The 26036-nt window shown below is 34.5% G+C and overlaps 4 protein-coding genes across 5 annotated transcripts; 2 read left to right on the forward strand and 2 right to left on the reverse strand.

Annotated features, from left to right (window-relative positions):
- Positions 1 to 939: 939 nt before the first annotated feature.
- Positions 940 to 3421, forward strand: LOC100802622 (transcription factor GTE7). Its single transcript, XM_003543077.5, has 4 exons — positions 940 to 2492; positions 2588 to 2807; positions 2894 to 3050; positions 3147 to 3421. Exons 1-3 carry the CDS (start codon positions 1176 to 1178, stop codon positions 2950 to 2952), a joined length of 1596 nt encoding a protein of 531 aa, XP_003543125.1. The 5' UTR covers positions 940 to 1175; the 3' UTR covers positions 2953 to 3050; positions 3147 to 3421.
- A 721-nt stretch (positions 3422 to 4142) lies between these two features.
- Positions 4143 to 11071, reverse strand: LOC100803141 (rDNA transcriptional regulator pol5). The gene is made up of 8 exons (XM_003543078.4): positions 10423 to 11071; positions 10002 to 10127; positions 9716 to 9913; positions 8973 to 9200; positions 7755 to 8879; positions 6687 to 6974; positions 5720 to 6146; positions 4143 to 5323 (listed from the first exon to the last, which is right to left on the reverse strand). Exons 1-8 carry the CDS (start codon positions 10933 to 10935, stop codon positions 4476 to 4478), a joined length of 3753 nt encoding a protein of 1250 aa, XP_003543126.1. The 5' UTR covers positions 10936 to 11071; the 3' UTR covers positions 4143 to 4475.
- Positions 11072 to 14923: 3852 nt separating this feature from the next.
- LOC100813643 (UDP-glycosyltransferase 79B30-like) lies at positions 14924 to 16707 on the reverse strand. Its single transcript, XM_014765848.2, has one exon. It carries the CDS (start codon positions 15948 to 15950, stop codon positions 14991 to 14993), a length of 960 nt encoding a protein of 319 aa, XP_014621334.1. The 5' UTR covers positions 15951 to 16707; the 3' UTR covers positions 14924 to 14990.
- Positions 16708 to 19404: 2697 nt separating this feature from the next.
- LOC100804031 (zinc transport protein ZntB) lies at positions 19405 to 25859 on the forward strand. Of its 2 annotated transcripts, none has more exons than XM_041008357.1 (5): positions 19405 to 19712; positions 19793 to 20936; positions 23850 to 23929; positions 24388 to 24652; positions 25057 to 25859. In XM_041008357.1, the coding sequence occupies exons 2-5, from the start codon at positions 20147 to 20149 to the stop codon at positions 25323 to 25325; spliced, it is 1404 nt and encodes a 467-aa protein (XP_040864291.1). In that variant the 5' UTR covers positions 19405 to 19712; positions 19793 to 20146; the 3' UTR covers positions 25326 to 25859. The 2 variants fall into 2 exon arrangements, with proteins under 2 accessions (XP_040864291.1, XP_003543128.1); XM_003543080.3 differs by having other exon boundaries at positions 19803 to 20936.
- Positions 25860 to 26036: the final 177 nt, after the last annotated feature.

Consider the following 26036-nt stretch of genomic DNA (forward strand, 5'->3'; position numbering starts at 1 on the left):
TACTAATTCGATGTGGAAGTGAATGTATTTATTGACTTATTAATATTATTGGTGAAAAAAATGAACTCAAATTAAGATTAGCCTCATCAAATATAATACAACTTGAAGTAATCAACTTATGGAACTTCTAGATATTTTTTTATATATAAAGAAGAGGGTTTGTTTATTTTGTTGTAGTAATTTTGCTTTTATTTCCATTAAATTTGTTCAACAGTTAAATAATAACAAGATAGGTTTTATCTTTAAGTACTAAAAGTACACACCTTAAAACCAAGAAAAAAAAGTCGCTCCTGAATTTTGATATCACTTCAACAAAAATCCTTTTTCCAGTATCTTTTAGCTAAGTTGCTAGACCATCCCTATAATTAATTAAGTTAATTGATCATTAACCTACTACCGCAAAACCCTTTAAGTTAACTAATTTTCATTTTCGTCAGAAAATTCATCATTCAAAAATCAAAAGCGCTAATGTGGGTGATATTATAATTAGGTGAAAACACAGGGAAGGAAGAAGGATTTCAAGCTGCACTGTTCATTTACGATACTACCCTTCACATCGACACGCGTTTTCCTCGCAGCCACGCGCTGCGCGTACCTTCTCGCTCACACGCCGGAAACGCCAGTTTGGCGTCCATCCACGTCATCAACGTGGGCCCCAATCCCCTGTCAAACCCTAAATGCACTACACATTCACCCCAAATTCACTTCAAACTCAAATCCAAATCAAAACAAGGCCTCCTACATCCTCCGGCTCTGATAACGACACGTGGCAAAATCACGAAATCATCACCCTCCGTGCCAGATCTCACGGTCAGGTTTCGGGACAGCCGAGAAATCTACGCTATCCGTCGGATCAGGAATCAAGAAAGCATCAACGGCAGAGAAAGCTTCCCGAAGCACCCACGGGCAGATCTCATCGCCTTTAAGAAGCGGCCCTAGCCCCCTTTCGTTCCTCGCACAGATTAGGGTAACCAAAGTTCCAAACCCTAAACGCTACGATTTTAATTTTCTGGTTTTCTCTTTTTCAATCGGTGCTTCCTCCGGCGGCGCGTGGGAGTGTCTTTGGCGCGTGATTCCTAGTTCCCCGCTTACCTATGCTTCGCTCGACCCGCATTGTAGAGTTCACGCCGGAGAGACGGCGGAATCTCACCGGACGATCGTGATTTCGCATCTTCATGGCTTCCGCCTACCGGAACGAACCTAATTGGCCACGGCATAGAAGCGGTGGAGCTGGATTCATGGGAAAAGTACCTTTCTCTAACCCTAACCCTAACCCTAATTCTAACCCTAAATTAGCGAATGGCAAGAAGACCCAATCGGCGTCCGATGATGCTTCCTCTATCAACCGGAGATCGAACGACGCCGCAACTCACTCCCAGTATGTGACCTTCAACGTCGCTTCGTGCACCAAGAAGGAGCTCAACGACTTCAAGAATCGCCTCGTCTCGGAGCTCGAACAAATTCAGAAGCTAAGGAATCAAATCGGGTCCAGCGAGTTTCAACCCGGGCAGAGCCTCAACGGACATCCAAAGAAACCGTCAGGCAAGAAAATTTCCGGCAACAAGCGACCCTTGCCATCTAATTCCGCAAAGGATTTGAAACGGTCGCATTCGGAGGTTGGAAACTTGATGAAGTGTTGCTCGCAAGTTTTGCAGAAGCTGATCAAACACAAACATGGGTGGGTCTTCAAAGCCCCCGTCGATGTAGTTGGACTGAAACTCCACGATTACTGCGATATAATTAAGCAGCCCATGGATCTGGGTACTGTGAAGTCCAATCTCTCTAAGAACGTGTACGCCACGCCTGCAGATTTCGCCTCTGATGTGAGATTGACGTTCAACAATGCACTGGCTTATAACCCTAAGGGTCACGACGTGTACACCATGGCGGAACAGCTTCTGGCTAGGTTTGAGGAACTATATCGACCGGTGCATGAGAAATTCGAAGGTAGCATAGTTCATGATCGCGAATCTGAGGAGGAATTGCAAGCCAGTTCGTGGAGCCAAGTTGAGCCAGAGAGGGTGAAGAAAAAGGAGAATCCGATCCCTCCTGCAAAATTGCATAAAGAACCTCCACCGCAGCACCCTGCAAGTTCTTCAAATCCTCCATTGGTGCAGTCTCCGGTGCGCACACCATCCCCAATGCGAGCTCCTCCTGTGAAGCCTTTGAAGCAACCAAAGCCGAAGGCTAAGGACCCCAACAAGAGGGATATGAGTCTTGAAGAGAAACACAAGTTGGGGTTAGGGTTGCAGAGTTTGCCGCCAGAGAAAATGGAACAGGTGGTGCAGATCATAAGGAGGAGGAATGGACATTTGAAGCAGGATGGGGATGAGATCGAGCTAGACATTGAGGCTGTTGACACAGAGACACTTTGGGAACTTGATCGATTGGTGACTAATTACAAGAAGATGGTTAGCAAGATTAAGAGGCAGGCATTGATGGGCAACATTGACAACAACAACAACGATGTGCAGTCTAACAAAGGCAACGGGGTAAATTCTCTACCACTTAGTTCATTTTGATTAATGGGCATGTTCTTATTTAGCATTTACTAATATTGCTGCTTTTGATGTCATTGAATTGACAGGAATTGCCTTCTAGCGAGAAGGTTGATGGGGGGCCAGTTGAAGTGAAGAAGCCAAAGAAAGTAGAAGCAGGGGACGAGGATATTGACATTGGGGATGAGATGCCAACGAGTATGTTCCCCCCTGTGGAGATTGAGAAAGATAAAGATGTTGTTGGAGGCCATGCAAGTAGTAGTTCTAGTAGCTCTGGCAGTTCAAGCAGTGATTCGTCTTCGTCAAGCGGTATTTACCTGCCCCTAACAGTCTTTGGTTTGTAGTTGAAGCTATTTTTCTATCTAGAAATAACCTAAGTTTGATCGCTGTTGCAGATTCGGATTCGGGGAGTTCCTCAGGGAGTGATTCTGAAGCAGACAACGGGCACTCGTAGTAGTCAGTGGGTTTTTGGAACTAATGGTCATGTAGATGAAGAAAATGCTTTTGCTTCATTGGCTTCCTTTGAGGGCGTGGCTCGAATACATGGACGAGGTATGCTCATTTCATTTGATGTATTATTTTTTTACGCTGTGAATATTGTCGCAGATGGATATGATAGGCTAAATTTGTGATTACTTTTCATTTCAGGGATTGTGACCGTTGTTTGTTGGTTCGTTTTGGGAGTAGCGGTTTGCATTGTGGCGCTGTCCACTCCAGGATTTGTGGTGTGACATATTTGTACAAACAATTTCGGGAACCGAAGTAATCATCAAAACAATTTGTAGGCCAGAAAGTAGTAGACTTAAATGTGGTGAAAATTCTAGGATAGAATCGTTAAAAATTAGGAATAGAACTGAGAGTTAGTGTTTTTGAGTTTACCTTGTACACATTACAACAGTAAATAGATGGAAGATCCTTGAAAATTTGCCTTTTTTTGTGGATTGTGCATCGGAAATTTTGGGATCGTTAATTACTTGAAAAGATCAATCATCTTTCATTTTGTATGTTGTGTGCCAAGCACATGCTTGAACACCAAGGAAAAACTACAATGGGAATAAAGGCTTCATGACAATCAATAAAAAGCATATTTTTTAATAATTGACATAGGTATATTTTACAATTTATAAAGGCTTCCTAAAAATCACTAACATGCATATTTTTTTTATGATTCACATGGTTATATTACTGTTATTGTAAGACTCGCTGGCCGAAGAGATTGTTACTAATGCCTTTGGTAATAGAAGATTAATTATGAGTGCTAACAACACATTCTCAAACAATCCCTAACATGCACATTTTTTTATAATCGACATGTTTATATTACTGTTATTGTAAGACTCGCTGGCCGAAGAGATTGCTACTAATGCCTTTGGTAATAGAAGATTAATTATACGAGGGCTAACAACACATTCTCAAACTCCTACTAACACACATTTACCTATCGGTTAAAATTTATGAAGTTGTTACTGAAAGACAATGAATTTGGTGGAGAAATAAAATTGAACAACGTACCACAACCATTAAACAAGGAGGAGCACGTTTTGACAAAGTCGCCTATTACAACTGGAAAGAAAGATTTCGAATGTCAAAAGAGTAACGCTCGCCGGAGACTATTAAAATATTTTATGGAAAAAAAGGATCAAATTTAAGCACCATAAAAGTTAATCCCTTTACCAACTCAAAATCTCATCATGTGTAACAATAATAGAGCTTACAAAAACAAAGCATATCCAAAAGACAAATAAGAACTAATAACTTGAAGTTTTACCAAAAATTCTCACTGCAAACACCTCAAGGATTTTCGGAGCACTGTTTTCACCATACTGCGGGCAGAATAAATTTAAAGTATCATGGGGGATTGCTTTTCTGGTTTTCACTGTATTTTCCAACTTGTTTTGTTCTGTCGAGTGTGCAAGCAATGTGATACAGCAAAAACTTCTTTAGTCAGGCTGTAGCAGCAATTTTAAATTGTGCCGTTTATTTTTCCAGCTTCTTCAAACTAATGAATTGCTCACCAAGTTGCACCTCAAGGGCAGCTTGAGTATCAGGTGCCAAAGTTTTAACAAAATTCTTGGTGAGATTGTGCTTAGACAAGATCTCCAAGGCCTTGACACAAAACTTCAGTACTTCGGTCCGCCTTGCCGGTTTACTTGGCATATTAGTCACCAATTCTTTCATCAGCCGAGAAAGTTTATCAAAACTGTTCTTAAGAATCTTCTTCGATGCATTCTGTTCATCATTATTTCCTGATGTCAGTGACTTCAATATTTCCATTACCAACTCAAGTGCTTCCACTCGTCGAAAGTCTGACTTGGCACTTCCACATCTCTCCAAAATGAAGCCAAGTATAGCATGCCCAACCCATGGTCGTCTTCGAATTATTTCTTTCAAAAACCCAGATTTGATTTGAGACTTCTTATTGTCAAAATACCCCACCAACACTTCACCGAAAATTTGAGCAATCCTCTCCAATTCAGACTCTGCGAAATTTCTTGAATCAATAATTTTCAAAATCCAGAAGGTCGCAGTTTGGGCAAGGGAACAAATCATTTTCTGTCGGTTCCAGGCAGCTGATTGCTTTGAAGGGTTAGATGCAGACTTCTGTCTTTTAAATGGTTTTGAAGCTAGTTTCAAATTTTTTTCCAACAGAGATTCAAGAGTGGATAACTGGACTCCATCACCCCTAGGATAATCCTTTGCTTTAAATATTTGCTTTTGCAATATTCCCCATATACGCTGTCCAAGCTGCTCACTAACTTCTGCTGTATGAGGGTTAACAAAAGCCTGAGCCAAATTTGAGTAAACCATAAGAACCTGAGGCTTACCTGTAAAGTAGCAAAACACCAAGAGCAATTGAGCATTTATGTACACATGAAGTAAATCCGATGTTAAAAGCTCACGACCCTAACTCATTGAACTAGTGATTACAAGTATTGCAGAAAATCAGAAAACTATTGAACCTCAACTTCAACTTCCCCAAGCCTGTCTGATTAATACTCACCATTCTTTTGGATCCGATTGTCATATGTAAGACCCCACGTTCAATGCATGACAATTTTGAACTTTTTATGCAAAAATGTAATTGTAAAATGCAAAATTGACACTTTTTTGTTTTCTCAGTCTCTTATTGCATATATGAAAATACCATTTCGAGAATAGCAGTGTTAAAAACATAAAGCTAACCCAAGAAGTGATAAATGATATAAGCAATGTATACTTGCCTGGATTTTCATGAAGGAAAATTTCCAACAATGAAAGGATTCTAAGTTTGAACAGCACAAGCTGGGAATGAGCAGTTTCACCTCCAGCTTGATTTTTCTTCTCTTTAAACATCTGGGCAAGATATGTATCAATCCTGAACATTGCATCATCATCCATCCCACTATCAGAATCATCAGAAGCTTCGGAATGGCCATGATCAGTCTCCTCCACTTCAACTACTGACTCGGAGTCATCTGTCTGCCCATCACTCTCACCTGTCTCAGCTTGATCAATTTCTTCTTCAATATTGATAAAGTCATCATCTTCATCATCATCATCTGCACTTGCTGCATCTGGATGCCTTGCAGGTTTTAAGTTTTTCTTAATGACCCGCAACATCCGCATCAGTCCATCATCAGTGATATCACCACAAAAATATTTAAATACCTGCACATAGAGCCATGTGTTAGATAAATAGCAAGACACTGAAGACAGTACATAAGCCATGATATCTACGCCAAATTTAAATTAGGAGTCCGACCAAAGACAACTAAGTTTTCTTAAATGACATTGTCTTTCAACAAAGTACTTAACATCTCCTACTATCACTCTGCACAATTGCCAATTTGACATATATAGCTTAATCAATTGTCAAACAGCCTCAAACAAATCTATAACTCATACCATAACCAAGACACAGATTGCATACATTATTGGATAGCATGTTCATACCATCCATTCAATCAAGGTTTGGCTAAATATTTTTCATTGTTAATTGAATATGTGAACATCTGACCTGTCCTATTAAACAAACATGACATTCACAGTTTTCCCATGCAGTTCTAGGTGTAGGTTTATGGAATTTCCCCAGTACAATGTTAAGATGCAAAAAAATGGGCATGCATTGAGGTAATACAATGGGGTAATCCAATCTAGTTGATGTAAAATTATAGATGCAAAAGATAAAACAACATTTTTCATCATGACCTGTTCAATGGAAGACCGCATAGCAGCTGATGACTGTGGAAGCAGAGAGAGTAATGTATCCACAAGAACGTCCATCAATTCAGGGGCATCATCAACCTCCACATCATCTTCTCCTGAGGACTCAGGAAGATCAGAAGTTGAAAAGGCCTTCTTACAGCAAATGATGAGTTCAGATGCAGCTTCGGAGAACTCCCCTGGACGAAGAAGCACTTGCAGAAGCAGTTGGATAAGCAAGTATCTCAGTGCATGCAATCTATTAGCATCAGTGCTACAGTCATGGCTCCTTTCCTGCTTAATATTACCACAAAAATATGAAAGACAAGCATATATCTTGAATAAAATAAATGAAATTACAATATTTCACACAATTCAACCACAATGTATTTAATGGTGCAAATGCAGAAACACACACAAAGGATAGTAATCCAGATGTAAATTATAAGATAATATTCTATCACAAAAACTTATTAGATAATGAGTAATGCCATACCCTTCTATTTATCCTCCAAATACTTTATAAAAAAAATACTAAATGAAAAGGCAAGGGCATTTAATATCTTGAAAACATAATGATAATCCAATACTTTCTTCATTTGGAGAATAACAATAAAATCAGTCTATCAACCATAAAGCATATGGAGGTCAACGATTTCAACAACTTATATATGATTATATGCAAATGCCACATAAAAAATTACGACAATATCTTCAGATGTATTGTCATCCACTAATTTTTCCTAATTGTTTTTGTTATGTAAATTGCAAGGAACATAATATTTTTTCTATCTTTCATATTCCTAAACTATCCATCCTACAAAGCATGACTAAAGTAAACACAAACAGTCCAGACTTCACTGCTAGTCTCTGCCCAGAGAAACTAAGAAGCTAAATGTGCCAAATCTTGGGGAAAAACTACCGCAATATTCAACATGAAGATTTTGTGGAATCTTACACATAAGACACTATTAATTAGTACATGGAATTACCCATCTTTCATCATAGTGAAGAAAAATTAAGACCATATTAAGTTTTGTCTAAGCATCAATAATAGGTCACAAGCATAATTACCTCTCTGGATAATCTGGCTTCCATTGCCTGCAATTTTTTTACTGCCTTTTGATCCACATCATCTAAAGACCGGAAGAGGGAAACTGAAGGAATGTTGCATAAGGTGCCAAAGAATTTCATGAAGTAAGAACCAAGATCATTTGGCTCAACGCGATTAGCCAAAGGACGACTACCCTCCCCTTTCTGAGCATTTGCTAATAACAATTGTAGCTGGTCTATACACATCTTACAAAGAGCATTCGATGCGGAAGATTTTGGCCACCTGAATTTCTCCTGTAACTCAAACGAAGTCACCTCAGAGCCAAGTGATGCAGTGAACAGACCCTGAACAGCCAGAAACTTCATGATTTCTTTCTGTACTCGGAACTTCTCTTCATGGTCCAGCTTCAAGAATTTTAAAATACTGGGAAGGGATTCTATAACCCAACTCTTCAAAAAATCAGAATTCCCATTGGTCCTAGGAGAATCCTTATCCTCAATAGATCCTATTTCAGAATTTTCATCTGTAGTTTGACTCTGATCTGAAGGTTCCTCAGGGGCATTACCTTCATCCACAAAGAGGTTCATTAAGTTCTGAATAAAAAGCATGCAACCAGGCTCAGTTTTGAACTGTGACATAAAATCTTTAACAAGTTTTGATCGTGTTATACGATCAAATTTTCCATTGCTGTGCTTCTGAATAGCCACTATAACAGCAACTCTTCTGACATCATCATCCCCCACCCAATCTGACAGCTGTTTCAGAAAATGCTGCGCTACTTTAAACAGCCATGTGTTCTTCGTTGATAGTACATCCACCAGGCACTGAACAACTTTGTTCGACAGAACAACTGGAACTAAAGATGCAGGCAGCTTTTGGAGAAGAAGAAACAGAACATCAAAAGCAAAGTGCTTACGGTCATGAGATGAAATGAGAAGGGATCCTTCAATTATTATTTCACAAAAAGACTGAAGATTCTTCGCAATTTCTTCATCAGAGGAGCTAGATTTTCGACTCTTTTTGTGTTTCTTTAATGAATTTGAAGCTGATGCTGCATCTTCTAATTGCAAAATAGTATTTGGCAACAGAATATTTATCAAAACTGGCCAGACACTATGAACGCGAGGCTGACAAAATGTTGATTCCTACCACATTTAAAAAATACATAAGAATCCTTTCTGTCTATTACTTAATCCAATACAGAACTGGCCACACATAGATGAATTGATATAATCTACCTTCAAGCAATTACTCAGGGAGGACAAGTGATCAGCAGAGAAAAGCTGGCTAGAGCTGAATGGATTCGGCAGCAGTTTACCAAATACAGAGCTATCAATAGAAATCTTCTCTCTAACTTTTAAAGCAAGGAACAAAGCATCAGGATTTCCTACTTCTATAGCAGCTTCAAACCACTCCTTGAGCCCAGGAGCTTCAAGAACATGATTCATCAATGCTTCAACAGGTAACTACAAATAATAAAAAATAAATAATAGTAAGCAATAGGTTTGAAATAATAAATCAAATAAAACACAGTCTAACAAATGGTCCACAAGAGTTTCAAATCAGTTGAACAAGCTGATGGCCTGAATAGTAAGTGATCTACTCATATAGCATAGACACTTCCAATGATGCTAGTTGTTTGCATGTGCATATGAGGATCTATGCACATGGACATATGCATACAAGGATCTGATATAGAAAATGTACTTGCAATCTAGTCCTAGAGGTCCACCAAAGCATCCCATAAGTCAAAAAGTTCCTTTTACATTATCACAACTAGATTTACCAGGATACAAGCAATGGCTATAGATAATCTCCACCCACAAATTTTGCACATGTAAACAGGGGGATATAATATAAAAAATATTTTATGGAACGTAAGTAGAGAGTGATCATGACTAATTGAAATCTGAGGAAACCCAAGCCAATCATAAAAAATAAGTTTAAGGGTAAGATTATCTTATTTTTATAATGTACAAACCTTTTCAACCAAGTCTAAAATTATTGAGACGGCAGGCTCTTGCAAGTACCGCTTTTTATTTGCAAGAGAGATAAGTACACTGATAAATTCTCTTAAGTATGGAGTGCTTTTATCCATATTCCACTCCTGTATGAGTCTTCCTGATCGAGCCAGAGCACCATAAGCAAATAAGCGCCCCAGCAGACAATCTTTTGCTTCCTGCAATTTCACAAGAATACACAAATATAGTACGTATCATGTTGAAGAATGTAAAAAACAAAATAATCATGCCACTGCCATTTCCTACCTGACCCTTCATTGATGAAGTTACTTCCAGCAAATTGACTACAAGTTTGAGAAATGACGCGACATTAATGTTATGAACAGTGCCAGCTAAAATAGTTAAACCTAAAGCAAAACCTTGTCGCGCACACTGCAAAAGTAATAGAAGATGTTATCTTAGCAACAATTCAATAGGCAAATTTGTAGCATCAATGTGCAGATTTTATATATTCCAGCAAAGAAAACTAATACAAGCAACATCAAGGTAACGATGAAAAATGATCAGAAACATTTTCCTAACAAAATGTAGAGAAGATGATTAAATATGGGAAATGTATTTTCAAATAAAACTTGCAACAACAAGCCTTATGATCCATCATTCCATGCCACTTGCACCTCATGGAAAAAGAGCATTTCAGTTCCAACAATCACAGAATGTAACAAACCTCTCTGGACGAAGAAACACCGCGAATAAGCCTACGAACAGCGTATCTCACAGACGGAGCACAGTTATCCAATCCATCGTCTTTCTCCGCTTCCAACTTCAATCCACCCTCACCACTCTCCTTCTCGCGCGAATCATAAGCGTTCTGAACAGCCTTCAACTCCGTCACCATTTGCTTCGCGGCGGCTTCCCTCGCCGACTTGGACGCCGCCGCGAGGTCCTTGAACACGCCAATGTGGAACTCCGGCATAGCGCTGCCGCCACTAGTGCTAGGCGAATCCGTGGACGGAGGCACAGGTTTGGGGTCGGGTTGGGATGCGGTTCGGCGCCTCCCTTTGTCCAAGGCTTTGCGCTTCTTCTTCCTCTCCATGGGCTTGACGGAAGGTTGTTGTTGTTGGCTATCATCATCGGTGGTGGTGTTCTTCTGTTTCTTATTGAGCATTTTGGGATATTCGTCGGCGGCAAGGGTTTGTTCCTCTGAAGCAGAGTTCCTTTTCTTACTGCTACTACCCATGGCGGCGGAAGACGGCGTCGTTGCGGGGTTCAGTTTAGGGTTAGGGTCAAGGTCAGTTTGTATCAGTTCTTAAACCTGGCACGCACACTACTTCACAAGCAAAGCAATGAAGACACCGTTAATATTATCTAGTCTCTTCTGCTTTCTTGATTATGTTTGTTTAAGTATTGGTGAAATTAATTTATTTTTTCATTAAAATAAAATTCAACCAAAACATGAAAAAAAGGAATTAATTTGTTTTAAAAAAATCTCAATTTATCATGATATATTTTCATAAATCACATTCTAAGGAATATTATAATTAACTCATAACAATGTTATCTTTCTATTTAATATTTTTAAAAATTAGTATTAAAAATAAACTCATTTACTTAAAAAAAGAAGATATATTATTTATTTGCTTGAACATATACTAGATTTAAGGAATTAATATACTAAAAAAGTAGTTAAAATAATTAATATATTAAAATTGGTAATTAAGATAATTAATATTATGATTTGAAGATTCAATTTTTCATTTTAGGATAAAATAAGATAAGTAGGTAAAAATACAAAATTGAAAGAAAAGAAATTGGATTTTGAAATTTTTACACACTTACCTGTACCGTTATGGTGATTTGAATCTATGGAATAATATAGGTGGGAAATGACTTTATTAGATATCATCCCATCAGGTAATTACTATAATTCTTATTCTATCAATAGGTTTTGTTAGCATTTTTTTTTGGGAAAAAAAAAAAAAGCTTCTCCTAGAAACTCTTGAGTTTTTTGCCCAAAAGAAAGATCAGAAAGAAAGGACTATGATCAGGTAAGTTTTACGAGAGTATGTTTAACCCATAATTATTTTGGTTGGGTTGGATGCGTCATATAAATACCAGGGAAATTAAATTAAGTAGTACTACAAAATAATATAGAAAAATATTAACGTTAAGTTATCATTTAAAGTGTTAATGAGAAATTATGGCCATTGATGTGTATGATTCTAACTGTGTTTTTTATGATGTATATGTATCTTGTTAAAATAAAGTAAGTGACTATTTGATGATTTATATGAAAAGACATTAGTTTTTTTTTAATAAATTTCAATTTATAATGAAAAATATTTTTATTTTTATTTCTTGGTTTTGATTTTTATTTTATAAATTATTTTCAAAAATAATATAAAATATTTTTCTCACACAAAATTATTTTAAACAAAGTTAATTAGATCTTTTTATATTATACAATGAAAGTAATTAATGTAATAATCAATCATATACAATTAAGGTAATTACATGTAATTATTAAATATATTTGAATTCAAAAATTGAGCATTAATTAAAATGATTTAAAAATAAAATTTTAAGGTAAATATGTAATTATCATGTATAATTTTTTTTATTATATGTAATTGCTAAATTTTGCTAAAAATATTTTTATTTATTAAAATACATAACTATATTAATTATGATAATTACAATCGATTATATTGTGATTTTATTTGATTAAGATGATTATAAACAATATATATTTTAATTGAAGTAATAAAAGTTAATGAAGCTATTTTTTTCATTTGGAGTTTAATTTTATCTTTTAATAGCTATTTTCATTGGTGATCAATTGTGTGTTGCATTATTCAATATTAAGTCAATAAAAAATATTAAATTTCAATATTCGACACTAAACAAATTGTATGTATAATAAAAAAAAAAAATTATATTGATAACACATGTCTATTATATGATCAAAATATATAAAAAGAGTTAACATTATTTCAAGAAGAGAATATTGAGACAGGTTAGGAAATTTTTTATAGATCGAAAACAAGGAAGCGCGTGTGTAATTGAAGCAAAACACAAAAAGTATCATTATAATTTTCTCTTCATATTTTTATAAGATTTTCATTAAATTATTTATATATTATTATTTTATTTTTATAAAATTACTTTTAAATATGAAATTTTTTATTTGTATAAATAATAATTATTTTGATAAATTCCATTGAAATGATAATTAATTGAGATGGGAGAAGTGATTGAAACCATTTATAAAATATATTATATAATTTTAAATTATTATCTTCATAGCACTTATAATCAAAATTATTATTATTAATATTATTATTGTTATATAAATAAACATAAAAAAGTGAAATGGAAATATTTAATACATTAAAAATTAAGTATATTTTTCAATAATTAAAATTATTTAATATGGTATTAAAATTTTTTATTAATTAATTGAAGTAGTTGTTACCAATAATTTCCTGTTAAAAAATATTTTTTGATGCTCAATGCTCACTATAATGTTTAATGGAATATTTTTTCTTAATATCACTATTGAGATAATAATTCTTAATCTATTTTTTTAAAGTTTTATTTTAAGAAATATTCACGAATATCGTTTATGTACTTACGAACATACATTTATAAAATACATACATTTATATTCGCCCAAATATTGGTACAAATATGAGATATGCAAGAAGTGTATTTTCATCTAATGTGATAATGATTATAATGATAAGAAATTACTATCTAAGATTATTTCATGTCATTGTCATCCCTAATAATATTTAGTCTACACAATATCAAATTATATTTTTAAAAATCATTAATATTTTTATAAACATTTATATTTAATAATTATCATGTGTGTTATCGATTTATATATACATATATACTAAATAAAAATATCAGCATAATATTATCATCAAAATAAACACCATCTAAATTAATTTCACTAATATTGTTAAAATTTATAGGCCTTTTTTTATAATAATAAATGTTAAAACAAATAATTAATAAGTTTACATTAAAAAAATTATATTCCGTATTTACCTTAAATAATACAAAATCACATATCTTGAAATAAAAATAAATACTAATTTAGCGTGCATTGCACCGCTCTACATACTAGATATAATTAAATTCTCATATTCACAACTCAGCATGCTTGCTTCAACAATGAATTTATACACTGTCAGATTTAACACAAATTTTATTCCTACAAACAAATTTTACAAAAATTCAAGCACAAAAGCAACATATATTTTAATTAATTATTTTAGCAAAAAATTAAATTTATTTTTAATTATTTAAATCACTTATTCATATATTTAAGAAAAAACCGCTTGAATATTTCACTAAATCAAAGTATTACACAGCAGGGAGTTTTTACTCAAGATCGTCCACTTTGAGTAACCCCACTTGGGACGCTTCTATGGTGAACACCCTTGTCTCAACCCCTAAGGATCACGCACCCTAGTGATTCTAAAGATACAATTTCAGACCTTTTAGACTCAGGCTATACCCACCTTGTATTGACATCTCCACCAAAGATGTATCTACCTATATCTCTTAAAGTTTAAACCTCCAAGAAAAATCATCCTTGAATGCAAAAAAGAAAACCAAACGTTGCTTATCACTCATTGCACAAATTGAAGCTTTAGCCAGCACTCCTCTCTTTGTTAAACAATAAAACGCTAATGATCCAAAACTAATTGCCATCTTCTAATATTGTTGTTGGTTACTTTGTTTCAATGAAAAGGCTTTAATTCTCAAAAGTGACCTCATTTTATAATTTTGAATTAAATCCAACACTTTTTTTCCCCAGCTCGATCAATATATATAACTCATGTTTCACCAATACAATGCAGTGTGATTCCATCTGATATGCATCATGATTTTGGATACCTTGGTCCCGTGGACCATTACTGTCTCTTGTTGTTTTGTTTCAAGAAAAGAAATGATCCCTAGCTAGCTATAATTGTTCCAACCACACGAATATTTATTGGAGTGCGCGTGAAAAGCAAGGGGAAATATATTTAATTTGCTAATGCGGGATTCGGGTCTGGGAATCAGATTTTGTACATTTTTTTTTTCTTTTGGTGGAAAAACATGATAGAATGCCACTAGATAATGAGTCCTGCTAATTAATTGATTAATAATTAATCAATCTAATAATGCACTCCAAGTTTCATAGTTTTTTCATGTCTTTAACATGATAGCACGAAACACCGAATAGATTGAACAAAATATACTTAGTTTAATTGGTTGAAAAGATTTAATCATAGACTAGAAATATGATAATCTCAGTTGAGTTTCTTGAAACTTGGAAATCATGAGTAAATGTCGAAGCTGCTGGCAAAAGCTATCAACACAGGTAGACTCCAACTTGTGGTTCAGTAAGAACTTCCTCACTTTACTATGATTAGTCTTTATCTCTCTCCCAAGCTCATTCTCATCATCCATCACAATTTTCACAGCTTTGCACACACTCTCCTTTGTGAACAACCCGTCTTCTTCACCCTTCTCCACTTCCACCCCAACCTTATTTGTAGCCATAGTCCTTGCATTAAGGATATGATCAGCATCTACCTGCGGCAGCAACACTATCTGACACTTATTTACTAGTGCCTCGGTTAATGAACCAGCACCACAATGCGTAATGAAGCAGCCTACTGAAGGGTGTTCCAAAATCAATTGTTGTTGTATCCATCCACTGTGGACAATTCCTCTCCCTTCAACTCTTTCTTTGAACCCTTCTGGTAGAGCAGCTTCAATTGTCTCAAACCCAATTGGAACTTTTAGAACAGCCAAAAAAGGAAGCCCTGTAAGTTCAAGACCCAACAATAGTCCTTGGAATTGATCATGTGGTAACTTCCATTCAGTCCCAAGTACACAGAAAACCACAGAACCAAGCTTGAACCTTTCAAGCCATGAACCCCATTTTCCCTCAAAAACAGTGTTGGGTGGCTCAGGTATGAAAGGTCCTGAAAGCAAAACAGGCTTCCCAAACTGTTCTGCAAGATACTCAACATAAGGCCCTTCAATTTCTCGGCAACCTTTGAACCCAACAGCGTCTGAAAAGATCAAACCCTTGTTGAGACGGTGGTAGAAGAGAACACCGCTTCCAAACTCCCAATCCCTTTTAGAAGCAAGAAACTTGACTTCATGTGCATGAAGCTTGACGGAAGACACAGGGTACCCTTCAGGGGGTTGCATAAGATCACTTTCAGACATGTTTTGGCGCATCCTCGCTGGGGATCTTATGTAAGACACTGTCGCTGGCCCAATAATCAAGTACTAAAAAGATTTGATTCCCAAGCGGCGAGTCAAGTTTGGTAGCCAATATGTGAAGTCAAAGAAAACGATTTGTGGCATTAGCTCAATGAGAAGAAGCTCTATGTCTTTCTCAGTGCGATCCATGGCTGTCATAATGAGTGGAGCTAAGGAGAAAGAGACATCGGAAGTGGTTTCTGCGCCATGGGGAAGGCCTTCAACGTGAGGAACGTTGATAGGGAAGAAGGTGATGAGATGTGGGAAGAGGTTGAATTGCTCTAACTTGTGTGGTGTTCTTTTGGGGATGAAGAAGGAGATTCTGTGTCCTCTCTTTGCTAGTTTGTTGGAGAGGTGAAGATATGGGGTTAGGTGTCCCATGGCAAACCATGGAAACATTGCTATGTGCAAAGAAGATGCATCCATGTTCGTTTGCCTGGACCTGTTTCCAACGTCTCTAACCTGAATCCTCATATTATAAGTAAAAATGTAATAATTAAAATAACATGCATACTTAAAATATAAAGCGTTGAGTTGAAAGCTACTTTGGATCCTTCTACGAAATAGTGAGGGCAAGCTACCAACGTGGGGCAATTTTGTTTAAAATATATAATTTCATCCTAGAATTTAAATTAGTATCTCGAAATGGATATGTTGAATGTTATCATTTCTAAAACTTTTTTTTTCCATTCGTAAATAAATATTTTTTTATTGAAGTTGTAAATTATTTTATAATTTTATTTTTTTACCTGTTTTTTTAAATTGTAAATAATTCTTTATTTTAATTATTTAATGAATTAATGTATATTTTTATTAGATTTATTTATTTATTTTTTAAAAATTATATAGTTTTATTTAATATTTTTTCTATTTTATATTTTTTTACTAATATTAAGGATTATTATTTATTTTATAAATTAAGAAAATAATGCAAAACATTAAAATTTAAATAAAAATATTAAAATACACTACATATTTATTTAACAAAAATATTGAAATATTTGATTACTAATATTAACTTATAATTTATTAAATAATATTAAATTTTTTTATAAAAAATAATTAATTTTTACAATTATCACTAAATAAATTAATAATTTCGTCCAACAATATTAATTAATTTTATTTTATAAATTATTTTAAGAAAATAATTTAGTAATAAAAGTAGTTGTTAGAATAAAAATATGATACATTAATATAGAATGAAAAATATAAATTAAATAGAAACATAAAATTTAAAAGTAGAGATAATATTAACCGTTGACTTGTTTGTATGGACAGTTATTATGATTATGTCATTTTGTTTTATATAATATATTTTTTCTAGGTCTATTTAGAATTAGTTAATGCATCTCATTATGTATAGGACAGAAGTTAATATTTTTATTATATGTTTTATCTTTAAATGATCAAATATAAAATATGAACTCAACTAATAAAATCATTTAAAAAAATGAAAATTGATGTTGATAAACTTTATAAATATTTTCAACTTATATACACTATCAACAAAGTTATTATAATTTAAATGGTAAGAAGCACATATTGCATGCCAACATAATATGAAGTATCAATGTGTCATTTTTTTCATCATGACTTATACTTTTGGAGAGTACATATGACTTAACTTCATCACATTGATGATTTTTATGCTATTAATAACGAATCATTTATTTTATTAAATGTTTTCTTGACTAAAGAGTAATAAGCAAAGCTTAGAATTTGTCCTGCTTCAAACCAGTGTAACAGACAGAACGTTTATTATGCAAGCAGAAGAGATTGCAGCAGATTTGACATATAATCCTAGCAGCCATGAAGAACATGACAAAACATAGGTAATTTAGCAGCAGAGTAGAAGCAAGACGTTAGTTAATTAATTAAAGTGAACGAATAAAACATAATTAAAAAAAAGCGAAAAAAATCTCAAGAACTGTTATACATAACTCAAAACATAGATTTATATTCATATATTTAAAAACACGCAAGGCTAGTTCCAAATGCTTCAATACCAAAACAGAAAAACAAGCAAAGTTCCTCTGAAGCAGAGTTCCTTTTCTTACTGCTACTACCCATGGCGGCAAAAGACGGCGTCGTTGCGGGGTTCAGTATAGGGTTAGGGTTAGGGTCAGGGTCAGTTTGTATCAGTTCTTAAACCTGGCACGCACACTACTTCACTAGCACAGCAAAGCAATGAAGACACGGTTAATATTATAGTCTAGTCTCTTCTGCTTTCTGACATTTGGCCTCCTTTATATTTTTAGGTTAAAAACTTAAAACACCTTTTTTTTATAATAATTTTTTTTACACCGATCTAATATATCATAATCCTTTTATTCATGTAACAGTTGACAATAGGTGAAAATATATAATTGTGTAAAAAACAAGCAAGAGACAACAAATTTAAACTAAAACACACATACATTATTTTAATTGAAGAAACACAAATATATTACAAAATGTCTTCGTAATTTTCATTTTTTTACTGAACGTATTTTCATTTATATACTTATCAATTTAGTTATATTATATTCAACTATTTGCATTTTTCTGCTTTAAATTGTGTTTAATAAATTAATTCATTAAAAATATAAATTATAAATTTGTAACTTAATTTATATGTATATATATAATTTCGCGACAATTATATTTTATTTGATAATGAATTTTAATATACATAAACTGAAATGCAAAGATAAAGGTTTTAGGTTTTAAAAGATGTATTATATTTATTAAATTTAATCAATATATTATATTTAATAATTTCATAATTAATAAGTTATGAGTAATTTGACTTCTCAATAACATTAGATATTATATTTATTAATATAATATAATTAAATTATCAATGATAAAATTAAGCCATAAATTATTATATATTTAACATATTGTTGATATTGCTGCTATAGTTAGTGTATCTATATTATATTTATCAAATATAATATAATTAAATTATCGACGATAAAATTAAGTTACAAATTATTATATATTTAACATATTATTATATTAATATATACGAATTTAACATTTGTAAAATGTAGTATCTATTATAGCAATATTAATAACTATCTCATCAATATCAACTATAAAATTAAGAGATAACACATATTATCTATTTTATTCATATTGTTTCTCTCTTTTTATCGTATCATATCACTATTATATTTATATAATTATTTATCATTTTATTTAATAAAAATGACTATATTACAATCTTAATCAATTCCTATATTATAAATTAAAATTTTGAATTTGGAGAGTGAACATCTTATTATCCTCACTCTTTCAATCAAGCATCCTGATAAATTAGTAATAGTTTCTAAATACAGGAAGAGAGAGTCAGTCCATGACGTTGTCTTCTAGCCTTTGGGCGAATATGGAAAAATTAATGTTTAATTAATTTCAATATAAAGTACCACTAAATTTTCGTGAACGATTTTTAAAAAGACATTCAAATCTGGGAGTTCATAACTACTGCTGGGGACAGATAACACATGGATTTTATAGTGAAGGGAAGTTTCCTAGAAGCTCAACCACTTCACAATTATATTCGATGTTTTCTGTTAGTTCATAATTAGTTTATCGCACTCACATCCCCTTTTCCTTATTACCAACAAAAAGGAGAAAAAAAATCCCCCTTTCCCCTTTGAACTTTTCAATACTGTGTCGCTTTAGCCAATTTCAACGTTTGAGTTTTTCAGGCATTCATTCATTAGTTTCATAATCTGGACATTCAACAAGGTAATAATGCACTTCTTCTTTATTTGTTTTTTAATTGGTTGTCTTACTTTGCTGGGTTGAGTAGAATCTGAAAACTGCAGCTTTTTTCAGGGTTTGATTCGTAGTGTGCGCATGGTGGGTTTTGCTGGAAGATTTGTATGAACGTAGTTCGGTTGTTTGAAATAATTCTGGGTGTACCTTACTATCAGTCAATTTGGATTTGGATCAATTAATTGCGTTGCGCTGCTGGATTTGTTGACTTTGGTTTTGGGATTTCGAATAATAGCGTTTTCATTGAAAGTAGGTTGTTTTAAACGACGTGAGATTTCAAGTGCCAAGTTTATGAGATACGAAAATTGAGTTCGAAGTTGAGGTTTTTTGGATCAAGTTGTTTAATACCATATAATCTTGTTTATTAGTTGGAAGCCTATTTTGGGGGTAGTTGCAGAAAGTTTATGGAACTAGCTCGGCATAGAGTTATGGAGAATGGGGTAGGTGAGGAGATGGAGGGTGAAACTTCAGCACGGGTTCCCCTCAGGGAGCGCCGTGTCTACCCTGCTCATCCTTCATGCTTGGTGAGGAAGAGAGCTTATATATTTGATGGCATGGGGAACTTTTATCATAAGGATTGGGATCTAGCAGACCTTTTTCAAAAAGAAGAGAAGGAATCGGGTGTAGGAGAAGGCCGAGGAAATGAGTTTTCTTGGTACCACGTTGAATTACCGAAAGGAAATCAAAAGTTGTCACAATCTGCACAGGACCTGATTGGTGTTTTCTGCCCACCTTTGAAACTCCAAGACATTCTTTCACTTGTTAGCAATGGACCCTTTTGTGCTCATGTAGATGGGGCGCTTGTCTTCCGGGTTAATTCGCCTGGTCCTCCCTCCAGCGACTTCACATTTAGGATTGCTGCTAGAGTTACAGAACATTCAGTAATTACCGTTTCCTTGGGACGTGTTCCCAGGTTAGGCTTCTCACGTGTGGGTGAATCTCTACTTTCGGAGATTCCTAGTGTTGAAAGTTCCTATCCTTCAAGAGGTCAGCAGCAGGAAAGGACAGTGATCAAGGAGCATGTTCTTGAATTCTTATTGACTATGAATCACTCTGAGGAAGCTGACAACCCTGTGCCTAGATCTGTCTCAAATCTTGTAGTTCACATAATTGACACACATGTAGATCAGATTCAAGACCTTGTGACTAAGCTTGAGATGGAGTTGGACTCCGTGGAGCTTGACTTGGATAAAGGTGATTTCGTGATAAACTCCTTGATCCCCCCTCCCAATCCATTCTGAACTTTTAGTACTCTTCATGGTTCAAATTACAAATTCCGGCTGTTCTTGATCACTGAAAGCATGCCTTAGTTTTTAACTTTCTATCAATTGACTTGAAAAGATTACTGATGTGAATATAGACATACTTTGTGGCCATTCTAATGTAGACTGGTTGAAATTGTCTAACAGATGACATTTGAAGTTTGTGATGATTCATATGTTTGATTATTTTTACCTATGACTTCATTAAACAAAATTTGTTGATGACATTAATTGAATAACATCCTAAATCATTGTGTTAGTTTGCAATAAATAAAACAAATTTAAGTTGTTATAATTTTTTATGCATAAGAAGAGAGGAAAGGGACCTAACTAAAAGTGTTACCCCAAAGCCTCTTTTGGATTGTTTGTTTAACATCTGTTAACTGAGTTAAATTAAGGGTTAACTATGTCTTTAGTACCTAAACTTTTCCAGAATTTTGTTTTTAGTCCCTGATCTAAAATTTGACCGGTCAAGGTCCTTGATGTTTTATTCCGTTATAACTTTTGGTCCCTGCTGTTTACTTGTGCCATTAAACGATGACATGGCAGTCAATGAGACTGTCACGCGTAATTCTTCAAATTATTATTGTTTAATTCATTTTCTGGCGGTTAAAATCCACCAGAAATTGCTTCTTGCCTATTGCTTCTTGTGTTTTCCCTTTCCACTGCACATTGAAGAAGAGAAACAACATAACCATGATTTCTGGAAAGAAGAGTCCAGCATCACTGGATATTCTTAAAATGAATATATAAGATGAAATAATCATAAGAAAACTAAAGTGTAATAAAATTGGTTGTCGAAACTTCAAATCAAAACCACATTCGTGGTCATGAACTACACCCAAAAATATGAGATTTGAGTATTTTATTGCAGAATACAAACATCATAAATGCAGTTTTTTTGGTTAATCAACAATCACCGACACTGATATTGACTATGGAATTTGGGAAGTGGTAGGAAATAAAAATGAAAATGTCTAAAAAAGAAAAGGGATTCTTGCATTTAGATCTGGAAATTTTCTCAAGAGAAATGAGGAAGGCATGAGGCATGTCGCACAAGAGAGAAATCCGAACGCGAGAGATTTGGATCTGGGCATCCTTGCCACCATGTTGCGCCGCCACAACCTTGACTAGGACAAGAGAGAAATCCGGCCCGACCACCACGTCGCCGCTGACCGCAACTTGGCGCGACAGCAGTTCAAGACCTGACATTGTGGTGCATCCTCTCTGACCCCACGTGTAAGACCTGATGCCACTGCTGGAGTGAGTGGTCAGTGACGAGGACCTCCAGGACGACAACGTTTGGCTTGCACTCCGGACATCTTCAAATCGGGCGTCCACACCCTCGTCTTGGTCTTGCATTGCATTGTTTGGCTTTGTCTGGCATTTTTAATTTTTGGTTAAGTGATTTCGGTTTGTGTTCTCTCCTATTATGCCCAGGAAAGTATTTTTCAGCGTTTTTAGCAGCCACAAATAGTTTAACACCCTTTAAATGTGTTTGCTAAGTGATTTCTGGTGGTTTTTAACCGCCAAAAAATTAATTAAATATTAATAATTTGAAAAATTACACGTGGCAGTCTCAATGACTGCCACGTCATTGTTTAACAGCACAAGTAAACAGCAGGGACCAAAAGTTGTAACGGAATTAAACATTAGGGAGCTTGACCGGTCAAATTTTTATTCAGAGACTAAAAACAAAATTCTGAAAAAGTTCAGGGACCAAAAACATAGTTAACTCTTAAATTATTTCTTTATCCAGTATCTTAATGATGTATTGTCCTTGGAAAAATGTTACATGGTGCACTACTATTCTTTTCACGATTGGCCTGTTTATTCTTCCATTGATTTCAATGTGATTATTGATCTGATGGAACAAATTACTAGCTATTTCTCAGGAAAAGAGAAATGTTAATGACATACTTTTATTGTGGGTGAAATTCATGTAGTTCTAGTACCCACTATATATGGTTTGGGAGGTGTCCACATAGATTTTATTCAATAGCAGTGTATTGAACAGACTCTGTCAAATAGTATGTTGTTAACATTTCTCTTTGGAAAAGACTTAAATATTTAGCGCCCGCCTATAAAATCTCACAAGAAATCAGACAACATGCCACCTCTAGCAAATCGTATTTAAGTTTCTCTTCTTGAAATGTTCCTATGTTTGATACATTCCCATTTGGAGGCTATATTTTTGTCACATTAAAAACATTTTTGAAATAAGAAAGGAGCTTTCTCTAATTTCGTCAAATATCCTGTGAAGTCCATAAGATTTGTTTCGTTTTTATCTTATCTTAGTAATAAATTTAGTTATGGTAATATGATTATTGATTTTGTGAAAACTTATACATATCCATAGATTTCAAGGTCAGCTTAATATATTTTGATTATTTTGACTGAATCCATTTTCCAAAATATGGCCTTGCCACCCTTGCATTTGCATCCTCGTGTCTCCTTTTTTTAACTGTAGTGTTTGAAGTCATGAAAGAGTGGTGGTAAAACATTTGTGGTTTTAAATGTTTTTGCCATTATTATGCAATGAGGAAGGCCACGTGAAGGCCTTTTAGAGCATAATATTTGGCAGAAAGTGACTGTTTTGGACATTCTGTTGTTAATTGTTTACGCCACTGTTCCCTAGTCAAAAAGGTGAAACTAGGGGAATAATTCCAGGTATAGCTGGTTTATAAAATAATAAGAATGTTTTGTGTAACATTTTTGTGTGTATCCTGAATTTCCGTTTTCGACAGGTTTTGTGCAAGTTTCTTCTAGACCAGTTCCTTGATGTGCCACATATGAAATGGTTTTATAGAATTGAATAAGGAACAATTGCTCTGCTTAATTGTAGGTGGTTATGCTTTGAAGAAACAAATGCTAGACGACAGAAGATTCCCCAAACTGCATATTAATTTGCAGCGTCTCTTGCAGGTGATAATTTACTCATTTGTTTTCATTCTTTCTGATCAAAAGGCATCAAGCTGTAATTTAAATAAATCTTGCTGAAGCTCATTCTATTAGTGAATCATGAATAATGAAACATTGTAGTTTTGTGATCAAGCATAAGGGTTTCATCATTCAATGGCATCAATATTCAATAAAGGTGTCTTCTGAATTCATAAATGCAGATAAATCTGGGGGAGAGGGGGTATAAAAGTATATTTACATGTTCAAAATAGAAAAATAAGAAGGCTTTTTGGAAACATAATTGCTACTGGAAAATGATTCTTCTTTATTGTGTTAGAGGTGAAAATGAACATGGAAAGAAAAGAGTGTCAACATGAATTTGTAAATTACAGTAATGAGGACCATTACCATGACTGAATGACAGTACTTTTTCCATCTGATTTGTTCTCGTATTTATGAAATCAAAATCAAATTCTATTCAGGTGATTGCCCATGGAGAGCAAGTATATCTTCGGGTCAAAGAAAAATGCTCTTCAAAAAGATGGTTTGCCAGTGATGACCTTAACTCCCTTGAAGAACTAATTGGAAGGTTAAGGAGGCTGAAGGAGAATGTGGGGTTTATAGTAAATCGTGTCACAGCAATTCAGGCTGGTCTAGACAGCTGGCAGTCAGAGCAAATAAACAGGAAGCTGTACTATCTTTCGTTCCTTTCCATAATATTCCTCCCTTTGTCCATCATAACAGGAGGTTAGAGCATCTTCAACCCAACACCTCTCTTTTTCACTTTTTACACATATTAAGTAGGTCCCACCATTATGCATAACTCAATTTTACTTTTTACAACTCAAGAAACTCTTCTCTCCAACCCAGCAGCTTAAGCAACTCTTCTATTTTACCATTACACATCAATCATTTTTACTTATATTGTTTATAAAAGTACACACTCAGGATCCACAACAAAATTTTAGCACCAGTGATTAAATAAACACCTGGTATGTAACCGAAACTTCATAAGCACCCCCTCCAATGGTCTTATGAAGCACTGATGAATACGTTTACATTACCTATTCTGATTTGTTATGAACTTTCATATCCACTTCCACTGGTTATCCAATACTGGTATGATTTTAATTTTTGAACTCTAATTGCAGTCTTTGGCATGAATGTTGGAGGAGTTCCATGGACAGGTCAAAATACCCCAGAGCTAAAAGAAGGTTTTCGTAATGTCATGTTACTGTGTGTTGCTATGTTATTTCTTGTACTACTCTGCTTCATTTTCCCGGCCCTTTATACCCGTATAGCGGCTGCCTGGCGAAATAAGAGAGCTATGGGAAGAAGCTGGTCACTGAACAGGAAGTCATTGCTCAGGAGATCATTAAGAATAGGAGAGCAGGAGCGAGGGGGCTATCTTCGGATTTGATGGTTCATGGGATTGCCTATTTCATTCTATGAATGAACATTTAAGTCAATTATTACTTCCTTCTGTTTTCAAGAATGCCTCACTTGCAAGCTATTTTATTAGCTGCTTTTCAATGGCTCGCATGCACATACAACATGTAATAAACTGGCAATTAGTTGTCAGTAAAACAATCATCTGAAGCCTCAATGGAATTCTCATGAAGCACAGATTCTCTGGTACAGTAAAATGGAGTTTGTGATCAAGGCAAGCTTTATTTCTTATTCTTTCATTGTTTTTCCCCCCCTTTAGGAGAGGATATATGGATCTATCACTTTCTTTTTGGCAACTCTTATTAGTACATTTTAAACTTGTACAGTATACTTTTCTTTTTTGGTTAGCGGCAGATTTTTTTAATTTCTTATTTCTTATGTTATTAATTGTCTCTGATTGATCATGGAGGACCAGATCAAGCTGCTTCGCTGGGACTGTAATTGCTATTCTCCTGCCCTTTTCTAAGCTTATTAGTTCACTTTCTTGACAATAATTTTTTCTCTCTCTAGAGAAACAATCAAACAATTGTTCCTGTATCAATTTTCTTTTCTCATTGGGAAGGTTTTTATTATTTTTTGTGTTTGTCAATTTTCATGAAATTGTTCAAGTTTACGAAAAATAGTGAAAATTATATAATTTAAAAAATGGTGTAACGACTACAGATTAAATTCCTAACACTAA

The sequence above is a fragment of the Glycine max genome, chromosome 13 (assembly GCF_000004515.6).
Source record: "Glycine max cultivar Williams 82 chromosome 13, Glycine_max_v4.0, whole genome shotgun sequence".
Taxonomy (NCBI): domain Eukaryota; kingdom Viridiplantae; phylum Streptophyta; class Magnoliopsida; order Fabales; family Fabaceae; genus Glycine; species Glycine max.

Excerpts from the sequence above, each read along its gene's own strand:
- LOC100803141 (XM_003543078.4), bottom strand. The coding sequence starts at position 10,935 with ATGGGTAGTAGCAGTAAGAAAAGGAACTCTGCTTCAGAGGAACAAACC. Across the intron at positions 9,914-10,001 it reads CTTCATCAATGAAGGGTCAG|GAAGCAAAAGATTGTCTGCT; the intron begins GTAGGAAATGGC and ends GTGAAATTGCAG. Across the intron at positions 8,880-8,972 it reads CCCTGAGTAATTGCTTGAAG|GAATCAACATTTTGTCAGCC; the intron begins GTAGATTATATC and ends TAAATGTGGTAG.
- LOC100804031 (XM_041008357.1), top strand. The coding sequence starts at position 20,147 with ATGGAACTAGCTCGGCATAGAGTTATGGAGAATGGGGTAGGTGAGGAG. Across the intron at positions 23,930-24,387 it reads ATTTGCAGCGTCTCTTGCAG|GTGATTGCCCATGGAGAGCA; the intron begins GTGATAATTTAC and ends AATTCTATTCAG. Across the intron at positions 24,653-25,056 it reads TTTGTCCATCATAACAGGAG|TCTTTGGCATGAATGTTGGA; the intron begins GTTAGAGCATCT and ends CTCTAATTGCAG.
- LOC100813643 (XM_014765848.2), bottom strand. The coding sequence starts at position 15,950 with ATGCGCCAAAACATGTCTGAAAGTGATCTTATGCAACCCCCTGAAGGG.
- LOC100802622 (XM_003543077.5), top strand. The coding sequence starts at position 1,176 with ATGGCTTCCGCCTACCGGAACGAACCTAATTGGCCACGGCATAGAAGC. Across the intron at positions 2,493-2,587 it reads AGTCTAACAAAGGCAACGGG|GAATTGCCTTCTAGCGAGAA; the intron begins GTAAATTCTCTA and ends TTGAATTGACAG. Across the intron at positions 2,808-2,893 it reads TGATTCGTCTTCGTCAAGCG|ATTCGGATTCGGGGAGTTCC; the intron begins GTATTTACCTGC and ends TCGCTGTTGCAG.